At 36.0% G+C, this 21,344-nt stretch overlaps 1 protein-coding gene across 2 annotated transcripts in view; it reads left to right on the top strand.

Moving 5' to 3' along the window:
* stxbp6 (syntaxin binding protein 6 (amisyn)) overlaps positions 1–21,344 on the top strand; it is a 108,664-nt gene that overhangs the window by 76,899 nt on the left and 10,421 nt on the right. For both annotated transcript variants that reach the window (XM_088925894.1, XM_088925895.1), the window contains exons 3-4: positions 6,020–6,150; positions 6,654–6,819. In XM_088925894.1, coding sequence (XP_088782020.1) covers positions 6,020–6,150; positions 6,654–6,819 — 297 coding nt within the window. The remainder of the gene's footprint in view (positions 1–6,019; positions 6,151–6,653; positions 6,820–21,344) is intronic.

Here is a 21,344-nt window from a genome sequence, read left to right on the forward strand (position 1 = left end):
GTGAATACTTTTATGAATGTGATATTTTTTTCCTAAAAGGTGCCTATTTCATTTTATGGGTTTTAAACTAGATTTCAGGTAAGAGCAACTTGACACATTCTTCTGGGTTCATACCTCAAATCTTTCGTCTTTTGTCTCTGAATCTTTCTTGCACTATTTTACTACACAAGTAAGGAGCTCACAGTTGTTTATTGAGTCAGTCTTATGACCTTGTGGACAGTGGAGTACTTTGCTATGTATAAGTAATGGATTGCAAGCAATTAGTTAACCTTAATAGATTGTTAATATTTTTTGTTTCATCCACTGGTTCAACACTGTGCACCAGAAAGGGAGTAATGAACATCACACATTCTCTAAGGAGGATATTCACATCTTATTTCCTGCCCACTGCAATGTGGCCCACAGACACATTTCAGAGCCTTCTTGAGTGTTTCATTCTTGGTTGAGCCCAGACTGGGCCTGGGACAGCCAGAAGAGTGACCATTAACCTCTAGGCTGTAGGAATTCATCCTGTTGCCTAAGAGGGGTGGCTTTCTTTACTGCTGGAGGCAGATGGAAGCCCTGATGCTAAATGAACTTTACAAAGCAAGAACCGCTCTTGATACCCCAGTATCTTAAACTAAAGTACAACTCATTGTTTTACCAAAGGGACATGTTTCTTTAAAGTTGTCTTAGTTAGAGTCTTCTCCCGCACTGCAGTAAATTGGACACACCTGCCTTGAATGAATGATTGGACTTTTGTGGTAAGGAGTTCTTATTCTATTCCTGTGATTTAACATTAGCAGCCAGCTAGCAGTCCTAGGTCCAGTTCAGGCTTCTAACGTTGGCCATCATCCATTTACTAGTGACAGCCGAAGAGCCGCTGGATCCCTAGGCTTGAAGTATCGAAGCTTACTTTGTTCATTTTTTAGAGCTCCCTGTAGCAGCGAGACTGTCGCAGCGTTTTGTTGGCGTACTTTCTTTGCAAAATTATTTCTCATGTCATCAAAAGGTACAGTATGAAGTGTTAAAGTTCTTAAATGTCTAAATTAATTAATTGAATGTTCAGAAACAGAGGACGGTGTATCTTATTGTGCTAGGAACTGGATTTCTTTACATAACTCAGTGCTGGTGCTGCTCTTAAAAATGCAGTGCAGAACACTATTCCTCAGGGGTCGTGACAAGATTTAGTTAGGTCGTGAGTTCAGTTTCATTTTAAAATGTACTGTAAGCCAATACTTAAAAAAAACAAGAAGTTTATATGGATGTTACTTAACTATAGATCCTTCACCTTCCAGCTGACTGATTTTGTTTTGTTTCTTCACCATATACTGTGTATAGGGTAGCTTTTTTGTGTGTGGTAATGTTTTTTTCTCTTACTGCACTATCTGTACCAAAACATCATCCAGCTGTTTGTATGCTGATTCAATGCTCTTTTGCTGTTGTGCTTGCAGAGCCTTCATTAAAATGGATTGCAGACTGAGACCATTAAGATATGCATTGGTGTGTAAATGAACATGCATACAGTACTGCTGCTGTTCCCTTCTGCTAATACATCGTTCTATTGTGGACCCAATCTAATCAGACATGAAGGTTACTTCATGCCTATTACCAAATATCATTGGCAGGCAAAGAAGTCCTTAATTGGAACAAATGATGACTGGAAGAAGTTTACTTAGCTGATAGACAGCACCACTATACCACCTGTCACAGCTGATCATTTTGCAGTTTTTCAGTGTAACTGACTGAGCAGTAATTAATGTGATTGAATACGGTGTGTTGAATGAGAGAGGTAATAGAGTACAATATTGTCTTCAGCTAAAGTCATGTGCTTTCCAGCAAGCTCTGTTTCTCTCTTATGTACAGTAATGGACTAAAGCTGGAGCTAAACTGTCATACCAGGATTGATTAATTTTTTTCTATCTTTCTTCATCCTTATGGTAATATTTCAATAGTCCAGTATTTCTTTTTAAAGAAAGTGCCATTCAGCTCCCAGCATAGATCCCTTTAAGAATATTTTAATATATTTGTTGTTGTTTTTTCTGATAATATGGAGAGAGAATATGCCTCTCAGCATCATCAGTTTTTCACATTTTTAAAATTAAGTTAGACCATTTAGTTTCGCTATGACATTTTCTCTCCTATGTTTTACAGACCTGTTTTACCTCACCCCAGGAGAATGTAATTTTAATGACAGCAGTATATTTACTACTATAGTATATAAGTTTTTTAAATGTAGCATTATTTTTGTCATAGTGCAGGTGTAGGTGCATTTGCTCTGTCAATGTCAGGATTCAATCATACAGTGTGCTCTCAGGAACCTCCCAGCTCCAAGCCTCTTCAGACAGTGATGAATTCTGCAGTGCAACAGGACCAGGACTCTCACTGCAGCACTCCTACTCTCAGCGCTATTCAGTCAGTTCTAGGGAACAACATAATCTTGCAACAGGCTTAGTGGTCCCTGCTACATCAGCATGGTACAGTGTGATATATGTTCGTATGTCATTCCATGCTAATGTACTTGTATGATTACAAAGAAAGTAAGTTTAGCATATGGAAAAGCCTGTGATTGCAAGATGAAACAGAAGGTCCTTGAGAGATCAATGGGAAATGCTGTTGAAAGGGCTACATTCCCAGGTAATGAAAGCCTGCTATGAGGACAAAGCTATTCTAATTCAAAAAAAGTCTAATTTATTGACTAAATTAATATGGAATCTATAATATGCTCCCTGAAGTATCCACTTCTGAAAACTGAGATACTTGTTTCCTGTGGCATATGCAGGTTCTGGTACATGGCATGTAAACATAAAGACTTTATAGCTAGAGATCATAGACTATATATATCCAAAATGTTTCAGCTTGGATCAGTGTTCTGAATAGAGAGCTGCACATTTTTTGGAAATCTGTTGGTTGTTACAAACACTGGATGTGGTATATTGTTAAATATGGGCCATTTTGCGAATTTAGAGATCTGTGAAAGTAGTCATCATTTCAGATTAATAATGGAGTGTTTTGAAGGATGTCAGCTTTTTTTTGTTGTCTCTGATTGTATCAAGTAACTTTTTTTCTGACCTTGTTTTTTTTATTACAATGAGTTTGAATCAGAACCTTGGAAAGTTTTGGAAAAGTATATCAAATCATCTCAAATGAGCTGATTACTAAATTCATTATTTCAATTTAAGTTGTCAGTGATAAGAAAAGTGATGGAATATTTAAATTCAACTGATGTCAATTCAAGCCATTACTGTCTGCAGGTAAAAGCCTGTCTTTGTCAAATGAAGCATATTGATTATAATTACAGGTACTTTGAAGTGCTTATTGTTTACTTCAATCTAATGTCTGACTGATACTCCTAAACCATTAACTTTGTCATCATAGTTGGCCTAAGAATTGAAACACATCAAATAGAACTAAGAGATGGAAGATGCAAAAGATAAACTTTAGCATAAAGCAGCTTCTTGAAAAGGAAAGGAGAACAGAGGAAGCTGAAATTAGGACAGTTTAGAAGGCTTTTCATGACCAGAAAGGCTATAAGCACTGAGGATCTCAGTATAGGAATACATTGTGAGAGACTGTAAATTTTAAGAATCTTTTGGATTAAAAAAATGCACCCATTTACTACGTAAAGTACACATCAGCTGAAATTCTGTATGAGCCTTGTTTTGCTATGGCTTTTTGACATACAATGCGGTTTATTTCTGCAGCCTTGATTTTCAAGGCGTTTCTGCTTTTGCAGTTCCACCAATATTTATAACTTTGTGTAGGGTAAAAATAATAATTTAGCTATAACTATAAGATCTTTTTCATGGGAAAATGGATACTAGGAGATAGGCTCATACGTTAAATCACCCCCACATGTCCTTTTTGAAATGATGTTTGTCAGTGTTGCTATTGTAAAACTAATCTCTGTGCAAGTAACCTTTATTTTGATACTTGTATAACAGATAAAAAATATTTTTCTTATTACTTTCTATTCATTCTGCCAGCATACAATGGTTTCTGGCTTTGGCTACAAATGTAACAACCAACTGTGTTACTGCTGTAACTTCTGCATTTTGATGACTTGCATTACTGACTGGATAGTATTCTTAGCTTAAAGACTATAATGTTCACAGGACTCTTGCAACAGCCGGCCTGCTGTCCAGAATTAAGGATTGAGGAGTGGAGGGGCATTTGATTTTAAAGGAGGACTGTAGAACATCGGTATCTGAGAGGATGTAATAAGAGCAAGGTTACAGTAAAGTAACAATGCCACATACCTCATATTGCTGGGAATAACTGATCTAATTTCTTTTTATTGTTTTCTACCTTTATAGAAAAGAGCGCTTTAAAAGCTTTGTGTCAGTGGCAGTACTTGTTATTTTGTCAAACTTGTGCAATTAGGGTAGTGCCTAAGTATCTTTTTTACGTGTAGTGCTTACAGCTTTTTCTCCATAAATTGAAGGTAGTTTGAGACTGTCTTTTAAAGTGTTAGCAGGGCTAAAAGGCCTAGAAGAGAGAGAGAGCCTTTTTTATCCCCAAGGGGCAATTTGTTTTAGAGCAGCAGATAATTTAAAGACAACACACAAACAAACAATACACATATAAATGCACAAAAGAAAAATCTGTTAAGTAAGGTTAATACCACAGGTGTAACTGAGAACTTAAACCTGTTTGTTTTCAAATTGGGACATCTGTGTCCATGTTCTGAGGGGAGTAATCAGAAATCAATTAAAAAAGGGTGTGATGGGTCCTCTAGAATGGAATTTGTTTTATGCAAACCTTATAGCTGACAGATGTGAGATGGGGCTGAAAGATATAGTAAGCGTCAATGACTACTGCATCTGACATAGTCTGATATACAGTACTCCCCAGTTTGTTCTTATTCCTCGATTCATATTCCCAGAACAGCAAATCAGGTTAAAAGTTAAAGCTGATTCGATAGAAGATTAGTAAAACATGATCAGAAACAAATTATCGACCTTAAAATGTTTAATCTTCCTTAAGAAAAAGAGCCATAATCTTCTGCAAGGCCAAACTAAATCTTAAGATGACATGGTTTAAAAGACGACAGTTGCTACAGTGTCTTTATTAGCAAAAATCAGTCTACTCCAGCTGGCTGTACAACACACTTGTGGCTTCATTACAGCCTAATGAAAAGTGTAAGTTGTTTTTCTGGCCACTGTAAAGTTATCCATTGTTATGTTTTCTCTGTTTCCTGAAGTGAACTGCGTAATGGAGGAAACGTGTCATTCCTGTTTTTGACTTCTAGTTTTGATTTTTAAAGCATGTGTGAGGGGACTTTTATAAATGTGCACATATAATTAGGGTGGAAATGGCTGCTCGTTCTTGTGCATGCTAGTCTCCCTAAAACTAGTGTGGAAAACCAAGATGCACTAAATAAAAATGAAGGAAAGCAGTGGAAACAGTGAAACTATTTTGTGACTTGTAACAAAGAGCCTGTAGTGCCCTCGTGTTGAGAAATGGATCATTGACTTCATGCATTCATTACATCACAGGTGTGTGCAACCAAGGACTGACAAGTAAACGTGTTCTTTTACTTTTAGGGACACAAAATCACTGGGTTGAATATGGTTTATTTTAGTACTAATATGACCAAATATATGCCTGAAATTTTTCCAGTGTCCCAGTACATTGTAGAGCACTGAATATATCGAGGTGCTTCAATACTTTGCATATGACTGCTGTCTAGATACAATCTCTGTATGTGCAAAAAAGGTGTCTACCAGACTACCTGTGCAGCTGAATTATATATACAGTAGACAGTATATGCACACTTGGTTTATGAAAGCACATAAAAGCTTTTAAACACGATAGATTATTAGTTTGTTTTATTAACCAATTACCAATTACTTACTGTATTCAGAATCTCACTCTTAATTTTGAATTCCTTTTCCTGTTTCTTTGCATGGCTCAAAACATGTGCAAGGGGCAATGCAATACATTTTTAATGCTGCCATTATCATTCCCAGCTAGGGAATTAGAGTAACTACCTTGGAACATATTTATTTATTTCCCCCTTTTCTTCTTTTTTTCCCAGTGACAAATAAGAAGCCCTCTCAGGTCTCCATTACCAAGGTCAAACAATTTGAAGGCTCATCATCTTTTGTGAGAAGATCACAGTGGACAATTGATCAGCTGAGACAGGTGAATGGCATCGACCCAAATCGAGTGAGTCTCACTTTCTTCTTTCTTCTGTGTTCACTTTTAGGATTGATCTACGCCTGCTGCTGTTTCAACTCTCGGTTCTGGAATACTATTGAACTTGTTTTGCGTGGTGTGCTAGGATCTGCCAGTCACATCAGACAAACAACAGTGTTAACCTAGCTTTTACAGAGTATGTGCCCCCAAGCAAGTTCTCATATTTTTCTTTAGCATGAATGACTTCTCCCATGTTGACATTCAGCGTGGTATTAAAAATGTTGACTAGTCTGTTCTTCAGTCTTTTGTACTTTGTAGCAGTTAAGCACTGGCAAATATCATATAAGATTCCCTGCATAGCTGATAGCTTTATAGAAGGTGTTGACTAAGATGGCTTGAATAAGATGTTTATTATACAAGGGATTTTCATCATATGCTTTGTGCAAGAAAAGACAGCAGGCGTCTCTTTATTTATTTAAGAGAAAGATGAAAAAGTCTGGTGGTTTCATATGATTTTCTTTTAATTCCCTTAGGACTGTGCGGAATTTGATTTGGTATTTGACAATACCTTTGACCAGTGGGTTGCTGGCTCTGCTGGAGAGAAATGCACATTCGTTCAAATCCTCCATCACACTTGTCAGCGGCATATTGCAGACAGGAAGCCTGAGTTTATTAACTGTCAGTCCAAGTTACTTGGAGGTAAGGAGACAGATGTGTGCTTCTTTTCAAACCCTGAGCATGTGATCCTCATAGCTGTGACACCTTCCATGCTTTTAAACCGAATGCTACCAAACTTGATCTTGCAGAGTAATCATTTACCAAACATTTCCTTGAAATAAAGATTTTTTCCAAATGCACCTGAGCTACTGTAAATAATGTGACTTCAGCTCTGTCAATGACCCTTCTTCCTCTGTTTGCTCTACTGTTGCTTCCTTTGCCAGAGTTTGTGATGATTATAAAGTTTCTTATACAAACAGAGCAGATTTTTATAAAGAATTCATTCATGAATTCATGAATGATTTAAAATTATGCAGAGTGTTTTTCTTATGCAAGCATTCAACATATGTTCATGCAGCTGACGTTTGTCACAGTATTTCATGTTTATGCTGCAATCCATTGTTTTAAAGTTGTGCATACACAGCCCTCGGGACACCTTATTGCTTAGTGAGTGTCTTTATGTTAATGCTGATGAATGTAGTTGTTGAGAGAAAGTGTTCATGTCCATCTGTGTGTATTTATTTTCCCCTTATTTTATGAGATTTCAGTCTTTTTGAAGAAACAGAGTGGGATTACACAGTCTGCTGCTTGTAGCCTCAAATATTCCTTAGAAAAGTTTTAAATGAAAACATAAAACTAGGTTTAGCTGGATCGCATTCTTTAATCAGCTAAGCAGTAGTTTTTTTATTATTTTGTTCTTGACATGCAACACCATTCAGCTAAATAAAGTCTAAATATAAGTTAATTATTTTTGTAATGTGGTGAATTTAGGTATTCAATGAATTGTGAGAATCGCTGGAACAAGCAAATCGGAAGGCATTTTGTTATCTTAGTTTATGAAGCAGTTAAGGTATGATATTGTTTGTTTTGTCTGAAACTCTGATATTGACCTACATTTTAAAATTATTACTGTAGGAGTAACAAAATATGCCTTCCTAATCAGATATTGACTCAAGCTCTTACAGTATGTCTGAGGGCAACAGCTAAAGTAAATAAAGCAAGGTTTGCCTTTTTATTGTTATTGATTCAACTTTTGGGTACTTTCAGACCATCAAACATTTCACTGTCTTCTAGCCAAGAATACACTTTTGACTTGTAGAAGATAGACTTGCTGCAGCTAATAACACTAAATTAAATGCTGACAGAACTTTTTAAAGCAACAGAGTCACAGTTTATGGTAAGCTTTAACCTAAATGTAAAACTAATTTTCTTTTGTTATGTTTATTTTTTCCTCTCAATCTCAAGGTTATTGGGCTCTTCATTGAAGGGGAAACACTTTTCTGAAGCATAAACCTTTTGCAGCTCAGTAAGAACAGTGTTTCAACTCTATGTAGTGAGGAGACAGGTCAGATGAAACTGGAAAGGGAATTGTCTTTGAACTGTCATGGTCACTGAACTGTCACAGAATAAAATGAGAAATACAGAAAAGTGAGACATTAGAGCAGTTACAAATGATAGGAGACTATTCGGTCTATCTAGCCAATAACAATGAATTGGTCAGCAATCGAACCCAGTGATAATTCTACCACTGGACCACCACTGCATCTATAAAGACTAAAGATCAGTATGTGTCACTGCCTCACATGGACCTTATTTTCATTTCTTAGCAGGTTAGCTGCTGTCAAACTTCTCATTAAATAGTATATGAGCCAAAGCCCAGATTACATCAAAACTTCAACTCACCTGCCTCTGTGTTATTGAATGGTAGCTTTGTATCAGCAAGAGTCTTTTTGCTTTTGCTTCATAGAAAGCCAGAGTGAAGTATTGCATTGGGAATTTGTAAGTGGTTGGTTGAGGCTTCGATTCAATCCATGCCCAGACATTCATCTTTGTCACAATAAGCAGTTCTCCCAAAATACTTTTATCGTCTAAAATGCTACCTGTTTCAGTTTATTTTTTTTAACACGTTTTCTGTATCTTGGTATGCTGTTTGTGTTGAATCCATATGTGTAACTAGGGTGAACAGAAGAAGAAACACTGGCATCATTTTGCTGTTCTCCACGGTTTAAGTCTCACACCAGTGCAAAACAATTTTCTTGAAGCTGCTCAGGTGTGGGACAATAATTGTGGCGTTCACTTCATCATTCTTCTTCCATAACTGGAGTACTCTGTTTGCTGCAGTGTAGTTTTGTTAAGGAAATTTAGGCTTTGTCACTTTTAATTTGGTTTCTAATCACATTAGTTGTTCAACTTTGACAGTGGCTGTTCTGCACCATGAATACCAACCACAATGTGTAAAAATGAATGTTCTGAATTTCCCCAGCTTTTAATCTATCTCCTTGAGCATTCTGTATTCTGCATTTATAGTCCTTAAGGTAATGCATGCTAAAGATTGCAAGGAAAATGCTCTCAGATCACCATTAGTTTAGCATCTACAGTATTCTGAAACAGTAATGACCCAGTCGTATCTCACTAAAAAACAGATGTGGAATATGAGGACAAAATTGGTAGATGAGCGAGGAAGAAGACTTTATTAAGCAGTTAAGCCAATCCAGTGTACTGGTAACCAAAACCCTTCTGCTGAGAGTCAAAGAAAGATGGTGATCCCCCTGTGATGCAGAAAGCCAAGATGTGGGAATTATCATTTTCATGCCTTGTTAATCCAGTTTAGTTTCATTGCTTTGTGCTACACTATATTTCATTCCCCACTGTGAGTGGCCAGTGGCAGTTGTACACTCAGATTTATGTTTTGCATTTGGTTGTTAGATTGAAGAATCTCCGCACTCTACTTACCCTGCTAGATTTATAATGTCTTCATTTTAGAGCAAAGTGTAAAGCCTATTTTGACACATCCGACTGACAAACTACATAGTAGAAGGACTTTTTTTTTCAAATTTTTCAAGTTTAGAATTTCTGTGTGCTAAAACGTTTTCCTTCCACTGCTTAGTCCTTGCATGATCAGACCCGTGATTCTATATAAATGTGAAAGTGGTGATGGGGCAGTAGCTCTGGTATTTGAGACAGGTACAGTATGTACTATAAAACATACCATGTTCATATAACAAATCAATAAGAGACTTCCTTGACTGGGATGTGATTATTTTACTGAGGGGTTTCTTGTTCTTTTTCTTCCCCTGTTGCGCTGCTGCTTAGTTATGTCCCTTATTGTTTGACATTTAAGCACATGTGCAAATTTAGCACAGTTGTGGACTCAGTGGTTCTTATAACAATTTACTGTACTACATTCTGTTTCACTTCTGTCCTAGTTATGGACCTTATTTTTCAAGCATTACCCCAGTGAATTGTGAGGACTAGCATTCCCAACCTTTCATTTAATTTGGCCTTCAGAGGATAGAGGTTTATTGAGTCATTGACTCTGTGTGAAGATGGTTTTCATCGTGTTGCTTCTTTAATTGTTTTTTTCTGATTTCCCTTATATTTACCAAAAACACAATGATGGAGTGATTAAACTGTAACACAGAGGCAGGATTAAAAAAGTGTAGGAAATTGACACAAGAAGTCTCAGCTGATGGGCTTTTTCTTCTGTCTTCCATAGCTTTGACACATTCCCAACCTGAGCCGGGTTTTTCCAGATACTTTTATATAATAATGACGCCTTGGCTCCCAGGAGAACTGTTAATTGACTCACACACTCAGAACAGCAAGCTGAAATTATGCTTCAATATATTAGATTGTCTGATAAAAAATACAATCAGCATGTCTCCCTTATGAGAGCAGAAATGACAGGCAATTAGTACTTATGCAGAGGAACATTGGTCAATAGCATGCCATTTAGGTGACTTCTAAAATAAGAAAAGGAAGACAATGTCATTTTGTAAAGTGTTGTTGTGGAGTCAGGTAGATGTAATTGGTTAGCCTCATACCACAGACTGCTTGGTGTTCCAGTTTTAACGTTGTTAGTTCTGGCCATTTGAAATTGTATGTTATATGCTTTAGTACTTGGAGAAATTGTGTTTACATTGGTCTTTTTCTAATTTTTCTTTTAAAATCATTGCACATATTTACAGTTTCCACATGGCACATTATAAATCACATTAGGAAATGTCTATTCCCAAGTTTATACAGCATCCTGCAGATGTATACCTCTAAGTATTGTTTACATGAAATTCCTTTAAAAAATATACAATAACATTTATGTTCTTTTTATGTGCTGTACAGTGGCCTCCGACGATCCTTTGCTTCCTTGGGGCATTAAAGGAAAGTAACATATGGAAGATATTCATTAGCAGCATGCATCCTCATTGTTAAGTTCAGAATGCTCTTCGAAGACAGCAGGCAAATGGTCATTCACCTCCACAGGTTTGTGGGTGGCTATAAAAGAATCCTGAAAGGCTGAATCTACCACTTTCTATTGTGGTGTCTGTTATTAAGACATCGCAAGCTAACGGTATAGTAGCAGCTCTCACAAGAATAAGATGCAAGTCTTGCCAGCACAGGCTGTAGAATAAGTGGTCTGGGAGCCTGGTGTCAAAAACTACCATTCAAAGTTGCCTGCATGAATGTGGCATTCATTGGTGGGTTTCAAGAAAGAAAGCATCTTCTGAGTGCAAACCACAAAACAGATGACTCAAATCAATGGAATGAAACTATCTTATGGCCAGATGATCTAAAGTATACATTCAAATCAACAAAGGAATGGAAAACTTCACACAAAATAAATGCTGTTGACTGGACATAACAATCATAAGGCCTTCGATTCAGGACTTAATTCTACATGGAAGAATGTTTATGTTTTGATGTTAATCACCAATGGAATCACTCTAACATTAAGGAATTTTCTCTACTAGAACATAAAAAATGTTAAGAGCACCAATTGTAACAAAACTTTTTCTGTTTCAACGAGAGCTGTTTCACAATAGCCTCTAGTTGTCTGTAGTCCTTGTGTTCACTCAACCATCTGCTTCCTACAATTGTTATATTTTCTCTTTTTTAATAATTTAGAATTACCAGTTATTTCCAACATTTTATATCCCTGTTTGCAAAACACACTAAGCAACCTCCATCCTCCAACGTGTTTTGTCAGGCCTAGCTCCCCTTTCACCAGACTTTAATCTGGGCCAGAAAATGTCCAAATGTAGATGTTCAGTGGACAGTTGATACAGCTTTCACTTATACTGCCCAGACCTCTGGATTTCAAGTCAAGCACAAGAGTCTTAGACCAAATTTAGAATGCTCTAGTCAGCTCATCCTTTCACTGTCTCTGTTTTGCTGAATTTGTTCAGTGTTTCACCTGGGATCACACTGTCACAAATAATGAGTGACAATACTTGGATTTGAACAAAGGGATTTCGGGATTCTGACACTAGTTCTGTATGGCAGTCAGTATGTTTTTCCTTTACACTTAATAGAAAGCCATGCAGTGTAGTCAGGCCATTTTATTATTAGTTCTTTGTTTCTTAAATGAAGCTGGATTTTGGACATCTGTGATGTTGCGCTTTAATACATTAATACTTATCAGGGCATCTGGTGTGGATTAAATAATAATGGAACACAATTACAGTGTCATTAGCTGCAGTTGAGAGGAGTGTTCGTGCATTTATTTACTCATTTGTCCTTTTTGGTTGGGTACGCAGTCTCTGTAACTAGTGACTTTATCAGTCTTGATAGCTTGAGACTGATTAGTGTAGTGTGAAGAGATTTCTTAATGCTAAACCTTTGCTATTAAATTGACTGGTTTATATTTAACTGGTGTAAACTAAATTAAAGAAGTTACTTTAGTTATCTGTTGAATTTTAATGTCCAGAACCTGATGTGGCAGTTACTGCTGTATGTACAGATACAGTACTGCGTTAAAACGCGGTAGGCGTGGCGCCTTGTTGATTTTGCTTAAATAATGTGAGAAGGAATGAAAATTCAAGTACTGTCGCACCTGTTGCACAGCAGTACACCTAATGCGAATATTGGTCTCTCTCCCTCCCTGCATCTTTAGTCTCTTTAATTTGATACATTAGTCAAGTGACATCTTCAACTGTTTCATTGTTGTTAACTGCTGTGTTTTTGAACAGATCTGTTGTTTATTATATAAATAAAAAAGGGACTAGTTTTGCTCTTTCACTTCTGCAAAGTTATTTAGATTTCATTATTATTTTTAAATATATGGAGGTGCACATTAATTATTGATACATAATTTAAAATAATTAAAAACAGATCTTTTTGAAAATTATTTTTCTTCTTGATTCCTGCTAAATCTTGGCCTGCATTTACTCAATGGGCACACAACCACTGATAAAAACTTTCCCCTTTAGTCTTCAATTCTTTTTAGAAAACATTAACATGTTAGCTTCCTGGGAGGAGTGCAGTTTATTGTACTTCCTTTTCACTCCGCAATAGACTGAAAAAGCATGTGAAATTGTATGGAGTAATTGTTTCCCTTAAGTCAACATTAAATGGATTTTGTATTAAGGCCCAGAAATGAACAAAAGCATAAACCATAACCCACTATATCTGAACCACAAATACCACTACATAACATAACTCCCTCAATGTACTTTTTACTTGGATAATTAGAATATTAAACTTGAAAAGTCTTAAATATTTGTAATTATTTGTACTAATATTTGACTCCAAGCACTGAGATTTTTGTCAATTAAAGGACAACAGAATTTAATTTTACAGTTAGTAGTCTTCAGAGGAGGAGAGCTAATTAATTTGAAATATTGCTGTCAAAAGCATGAAAAATAAGCAATGCAATGAAGTTTTTCAACACAGAGGTGGAGTTCAATGTACCTGTGTGGCTATCAAATTAAACATTGTATCCAAAAAGCAATTACAGTTCTTCAGAGTGCATTAGTACATTTTGGTAAATGCAGGAATCCAATCCAATTAAATGATTTTCAGTCCTGGAAGAGGTTAACGTAATGCATTGGCACTTCACACTCAACCCAAGCAACAGAACCAGAGAATACAAGTGAGTTTCTCAATACATTTTTTCGATGCAAAATAATGGCTCAATGTTTACTCTTTGTAAGAACAATAAGCAGCTCATTATGTCTTACATTTGTTGGACTTCATTCATGCTACAGTATTAATGTCACTGCAAGCACTGTAAAACCATCGGTGATAAAAGGAAGAACAGCGAAACTGGCCACAGTTGACTGGATGTGTGTGTAAAAACAGTTTTGAGTTTTGAGTTTTCACATGCAAAACTTTTTTTGATTTTGAAATTAATGACATATGGTACTATTCATGATTCATGTGAAATGCTTCTGAGATTTCCTTTGGTTTAATATACTGTAAATAATAAATAACCCCTTCTGAGAAAAGAGAAATTTTATTGCATCTAACCACCAGGAAACAATGAGTAAAGCAAATCTGCCATATGTAATGGTATAATAGCAAAAGTTGGTTAACCAGAGCAAGCTTGTATTTTTCTGACAGCAAAATGTACATACAAATATTTCTGCAGTGCCAGTGATGCATCCGAACTGCGACAGAAAGGATTGTAGTGGCCAGAGTGCCAAAAACCATTTAACCCTTTCTTAGGATTCATTAGATAGAAAAAAGCACGACAGTGGTCCCAAAGTGATAACTGCTGTTGCTGGAGGAAAAGCACAAGGAAAGGAAAAGCAATGTTACACAAGGATTGGTTTAATTAATGAATCTCTTCTGGTATATGGGTGGGGGGAGGAGAATGTGTAAAAGTAATAAGTAAAAAAAAGAAATAAGTAAAAAGCCTTTTCAGCTAACATTTTGCTGGTTCAGTGTATTACATTTAATTATTTATAAATCTCTTTCCTAATTTAGTTTTAGTAAGTGTTTCCAGGCTGGAGTGTCCTCAGGATCAGTTGTGTAATTCTTTTATCTATTGAAAAATGAAAAAACACATTTCCTCTCTATTGTTTTTACAACACTAATATACTACTCTAGTATACTATAGTATATCCTACTATAGTATAATATTCATATGTTTCTTAAATTTGCCTTCCTGCTTAACATGGTTCATCTGGTGGTCTGACCAAATTATTTGGAAAAATATAGAACATTGTTCTTTACTCTTCTTATTTGTGCTCTTGTAAAGTTCTACTTTATGATGATTAAATATAAAAAGACACTTTATAGACAATGGACACTTCATATTAATATGCAAGTTTTGTTTTTGTTATTTCTGAGTATCTAAGAATATTGTGCCTGGATACATCTACATACATCTGGATACAACAGAAATTAGCACTTTTTTGGAAGAATTGAATTGTTGGAACTTGGCAAAGTGCCTGAGTTTTGCTTTATTATTCTAAAATAAATTTCCCATAGACATATGTTTAGAAATGATTGAACCAACATACCTAAACCCAAGTCAAGTTCAGGTATGAAAAATTAATCTGTCATGAGGACACATCAAGAAAATGTTTCTTAAAACAATTCAGTTGTTCAGGTTTCTGTGGTATGAACACAGAAACCTATTTTGCCTTCTATGATGATTTCATTGCAGCAAAATGTTCTGTATAAAAAAAGTTAAAGGCACATATCTAAGAGGGATGATTTGCTACAGAACAAAACATCAGTGTTAATTTCCCAGAATTTTAACTCAAAGGGCTAGAGTCTTAGCCATTATTCCCTTTAGCAAGTAAATCACAAACAAATTGGGGGCACGTCTAATTTTAAAAACTCCTGCAAGAATAACTATTGGGTAGTTTGGGTTAATGTTTAAAGTCCAAATATAATTTACACCCTGCACAAAAAGAGTATACTGAAACTGAATCACCTGCTGATTTCTTGATTCATGTTTAGTCATAGTTAATCAACAGCAAACTTTGATGCTAGCTGACAGCCATTTTCTCTTCAGTTGTTTGCCAATTTTTGAAAAGTTTCTTATATTTTGCAAGGCTTCATGTCCAGAAAATGTCTATGGCTATGAAGTGCCTTTTCTTGTTGGCATTACTCTACTTGTTACTTATTTGCACATCCCACTCCATATCTATCCCCACACAACATATAGAGTTGTACACTTCATAAGATAGTGGATGTGAACTGATTCTGACAGGTAACATCCACGAACAATAGAAAGAAGTCCAACATTGTGCTTTTAAGATTTTCCTATTTACCTGACTGTTAACATCCTTAGCAGTTACCCTGAGTCTAACTTAGGGCTGTAATCCTCTGCAGAAAGTGGTGATCCCAGCACAGCTCAGACTGCATGTGGCCTGTTCTGTCTTTGTCAGTGCAAAACCTGAATAGTTTTTCTGATTGACCAGTCACAGTAAATTACACAAATTATAATAACATAATAAATACCACCTTGCATAACTGTTAAGTGCCATTTACAGTACAGTACCTCACACTGCTAAGGAGGTTAGATAGTCAATGTTCAGCTCTTCCTTGGAGTATGCTGTTTTAGCAAGAAATCGTACAATTCTGTGCAGAAGACTGTGCAGATGAAAACTGTTTGGGGGGGAGTAGTAATTTTACTGATCAAAAGCAGCCAATAGAACTCCAAAACCCTTTAATCTCTATTGTGAATTTCACAAAACAAGCCAAGGTGGAACTTGATATATTGTAATAATCACAGGGTAACATTTATCTGTACTGTTAGGGACATTGGCTGTTAGAGGGTTCTGCTTATCGTTTGTTTTAGAAAACTTAACAGACCTTTAGAAAATGAATGGGCCGCCTAAAATTAGAAGGAATATTTTTTATCCTAGTCCTAATAGACTAAATTTAAATGTTTGATGTATTTTTGAATGGTGGAATCCTGAGAGCTCTTGACTGAGAAACGAGTCTGAAATACCCATGTTAATTTAGAGACACTCCTGTCCACTCAGTCCTGAATGAACCCTACTTCAAGCCTCTTAACAAAGAGCAGAGAACAATCGTTTTATGGGAAAGTCTGAATGGTAGTAGGGTGGCTAATCATTTAGTGCTGTTACTGTCTAAATAATAGCACATGTAAAGCAACAGAAAAGACAAAAGAAAATTAAGTTTAAAAAAAATGGAAAAAGAATGTTAGTAAAATTTGTATTTCTTCTTAAGATATACTGAAAAACAAAAGTAAACTGAGTTATATTGATAATAGATTTAATCAAATATTTCAAACATAGACAGAAAATGAGCCAAATTAAAGATCAAGGATTAATGATCCAATTCCAGTATGAAATGTGGTCCATTTTCTGATGTCCCTGTGCATTAACAAAATCCTGGCAGATGAGATGCATCGACCTGAACAGACTCTTGACAGTCTGCTGTGAGATTTTCCACAAGCAGTCATCTTCAGAGGTTTAGCTGTTAATGGCTGAATGCAATTGATGGCATTGGTGAGCTGCTTTCAGACAAGTTCTATTGAAATTTGGTCTGGAGAGAAGGCTGGCCACAACAAGACCTCATTATTTTCTTAAATTTTCGCCATTGTAACCCTAGCATTGTTTAGTCTTATTGTTCTACAGGATTGTCAAGGTCAGAACAGCATTCACCTATGATTAAAATTCTCCATCTCTTTCTCTGTTGCCACCTCAGATATTATCTGGCTCAAAAAAAGATGCTTGTTTAGTCTCCTAGCTTTCAATATTGCCACTGTATAGTTCCAGGTCATTATCATGCAGAAAGTAAGCTTAACCATGTTGCTTATGCGCATGTTATTTGCAGTTCTTCCTAGAATTTCTTTGCTTCAGTGGAGTCTGAAAATGATTGTAGGGATGGATCAGACAAACATGATGGCCCCTTCCCGAGAACAAGACAGGCGACACTCTGCTTTCCAGAATGTGGCGTGTCCCTCAGACAGCCTGTTTACTCATTTCTCTGGATTAGACAGCTGATAGTTAGAGCAGAGGAACTCAGTGATTTTAATGTGAGTTATGTGTTTTAATACCCACATGTACAGCTTCTTAATCAGCCCATTTTGGTAATCGTAGTTCAACATTAAGAGCATACGTGGTACACTTAGTATTTTTATGAAATCGCATAATTTAGGTTTAGCATTTTGTTCTCACAAATTAAAGCAATCAATAAACCTATCTGCTGACTGCTTGAAAGTACAGTCAATACCATTATGCTGCATCTTCATTGTGTATCACTTTATAAATGTTTTTAAAAATTTGCATACTGTTCTACTGTTCAGTTAGCTGCTGATGTTGTTGTACAGTGAAGGTGCAGGCATGACATCTGGTATTCAGAACTCCCTGCCCACAGCTTGAATGCATTTAATCAAAGACCTAAAAGAAATGGATGAGAGAACTGGAAACATAGCAGTGGAAGATGTATTTTTCTAAAACCACCCACTTAGAATTTCTCCAGAGCCTCATCCGAGCACAGAATTATTATGGTAATTGACTTTGCTTGAATTTTCACTCAAACCTTTGTGTTTTAAATTTAAATCAGGCAGCTTATGCAACCGTATCAAGCAGACTCTTGGTGCGTGCACAGTGGTGCAAACATCACCTTGTACAAGACATTGTTGACATGCCCAGGCCAATTAGGAGTGTCTTGGCCTATAAATTTAAGAGACTCAGTGTTAGGCGGGATGAGATAACAGGCTTTAAAAGATTATTACAAACAGAAAAGCACATTTAAGCCACCCTCTCACTGAGATTTGGGTATTGTTTGTTCCCCTTGATCCTACAGCCAAAAAATCAAATTCTGTGCATATTTGTTCCTTTATTTCACAGATACTCCCTTTTAAAAAGATAATCATGGAAAATAATACATCAAAGTTGTGTGGAGTGTAGGTGTACCATTAACCTTTTACTTTATTTTGAGGGGCTGTAGTACTTTGGTTAATACACTTAAGGTTTTTAAAACAAGAAACTCAGTAATAGAGTGATGCTGCAAGAGACTTGTACTATTGTACTGGGAATTTAAGTTTGATTTTTACTTCTTCTCATCTACAGTACAGTATGTAACTCTGTGATCTTACAGTATGTTTCTACCAATGAAAGGGATTTTAACCTTTGGAAGAAGATTCGACTTTAGTAAAACATAATTGAATTCATGGCGTGTTCCACAACAGAATAAACCTTTCAAGAGTTATTCCTTAAGGTTGAAGATACAGTACATTTGTAGCTTCTGTACCTACAGTACACTGTACGGTGTATGTCATTACAAAAAATAAGCATCCTTTTCAAACCTTTAAATTGTATAAAATATTTTGTATCTTTAAACAAATGTTTTAGTCATAAAATGTTAGGTAATATAAAAATAGTGCTTCTGCAGTTCCTTCTAGTGTATAGCTAATATTTACTGTAATTTATTTTTTGTTTGTATAAAGCACATTCCTCAGGGTGAATAAAAGTGCAGCCACTGGACTTTTAAAGCATGCTGATTCTGTGAGATCTGTATCCCTAGTTGATGAAAGCAGATTTCCTGAAGGAGAATTAGGTTACGAGTCATTGATGGCTAAAATTGCAAGCTAAGTACACATGGCAATTAAAATAACACTCATTCTTTGTACACAAATCTCTTTTAAGGAAAGCCAGTTGTGTGACTGTTTCATCATAAATGTGTTTGGAATTTATTTACAGACATTAACCATGCCTTATATTTTTTGTACAGCACTCTGTGTTACAAAATATTTTACTGTGAGCCTCAAGTGTAGTTTTCAGAATGAATAACTACAATAGATACAATGAAAGAAAACGGAAAAGTGTATTTAAGTCAAGTGACCAAAAATATAATAAAGAGCAGCATTCTGAGGTTGTTCATCCTTCATAAGCTTGTTCCTCTTGCATAGCTTAGCTTGTACTTTAAGACATGCTTTAATAGTACCATCTGTTAGTAAAGTTCTGCCTTAATGGAGCCATTTTATGTAGGTCCTGAGCTGCTTTTTGTGAATAAAATGCTCTTACATACATGTTGTAGATGGGAACTTCATAACCATGATTGCAATAGAACTGTCTACCTGTAAAAGAGGATACTAGTCATTTGATGGTGCAATGAGTCCAACTGGAACAGGATCAAGAGGCAGTATTGGTTGTGACAAAAGGCAGAATGGAACTTACTGTACTTTGCCTCGTCTCTCTCAGTTCATGCGAGGGGATTAGAGAGCTGGGTGAGGTGTGATAAAGGATTTAGTCTCCTCATTTTTAGCAGAGGTGGAGTCTGTTCTGCTGTCATTTGGAATAAAAATTTTGTTGGCTATCTGGCCTTCTAACATTAATCTTCTCTGCAGTGTAGGTGGCATTTTTGAATGGACAATAAACTGCTTTGTGCTACAGAAGAGGAGTGTATTGTTCTTGAGCAGTATAGTCTTTTTGTGAAAGCTTTATTTAGGGAGAAGTAGATGGTGTCCCATTGACAGCTTGTTGATTAATCATGCTGGACTGGATGATATGAAGAGTTTATTTTATTTTTTTTGTTGTTTTTTTGCTGTTTGAAATCATTTGAGATAATAACAGACTGTATATCAAATGAAAAAGTGGACAAGGAGAATGGTGTTGTGTGTTTAAAATCATTTGCTCAAACAGTTAGTAATTCACCAAAGGTTTTGTTTCTTTCCTAGTTGTGGAGATCACAAATTAAGAAAACTACTAATATTCCTCCTTGATTTTTAACATTTAATTGAACACAACTCTTTTTAATAAATCTATAATTATACAAAGTTGCCAGGGTTATGTGCAGCTACTGTATTCATGCAGCAGGCTTTCTGAAATGTACTATATACAGTATGAAAACATATATCAGGATGTTGAGGATGTGAGCAGCAGTGTTGTAAATTTCCCAGTAGAAATTTGCTTTTGCCTCCATCCCAACCTCCTCCCCCTTCAAAGATTCACCTTAGCTCCACAAGGGAAATGTAACACTGCCTGTAGAGCTCCTTGTCTAGGAACCAGGAACCTACTGTGCATGTTTCTTTTCATTTGCCTTAGACACATTTTTACATTTCAGTGCTATGTATTTATGTATTCCTTAATCTATTTAAATATTGTGTGTGGAAAACTCAAACACACTGCATTTCAGGTAAAAGCAATTTAAAATCTGTGATAAGTTCCATTGCGCAGGGGTGTGTGTGTGCTTGCACTGTAAAGCAGAACTTGATGAGCCCCTGGCTTTGAATGATCAAGTTCAGTTCATATGAAGGAGATTAACTGAGCATCACCTGTATCCCACATCCCCCTCTTGCTGTGCAGTGTTTTTCCTTGGTAGGTCAGCAAATTGGCAGATGATTTTAAAATTTCAATTCACCTCACCTGTTCCAGATTTATATATAATGTATAACTCTTTAAAATTCTGAAGGACTGACATTGTGCTGCAGAATGTTCAGAGTTCTGAAGTGTTTAATAAAGAATATCAAGACCTGCCTTTTAATATGCCCTTTCAGTAGTGCGTGGACTTACTTATGATAGTTTTAAGTGCTTTATATGAATTTGTTGTGTCTGAAATAAATGAAGCTTTTTATGCATTTTGCATCTATCGTCATTTTCAACACAATCATCTCTTTTAGACTCTGCACATAGTGTACTGTAGATGAACTGTATTTTCTGTAAGTGCCATTGGTTTTAAGAAGGTTAGAATCCTTGACTCCAGGGACCACTGTGCTATTCTGCATTCATGAATATAAATAGCAATATTGTTATTTTTACGTTTTTTTGTTTGTTTTGGATAATATATGGAGCTCATCGAAT

The sequence above is a fragment of the Atractosteus spatula genome, chromosome 9, assembly GCF_055471065.1.
Source record: "Atractosteus spatula isolate fAtrSpa1 chromosome 9, fAtrSpa1.hap1, whole genome shotgun sequence".
Taxonomy (NCBI): Eukaryota; Metazoa; Chordata; class Actinopteri; order Semionotiformes; family Lepisosteidae; genus Atractosteus; species Atractosteus spatula.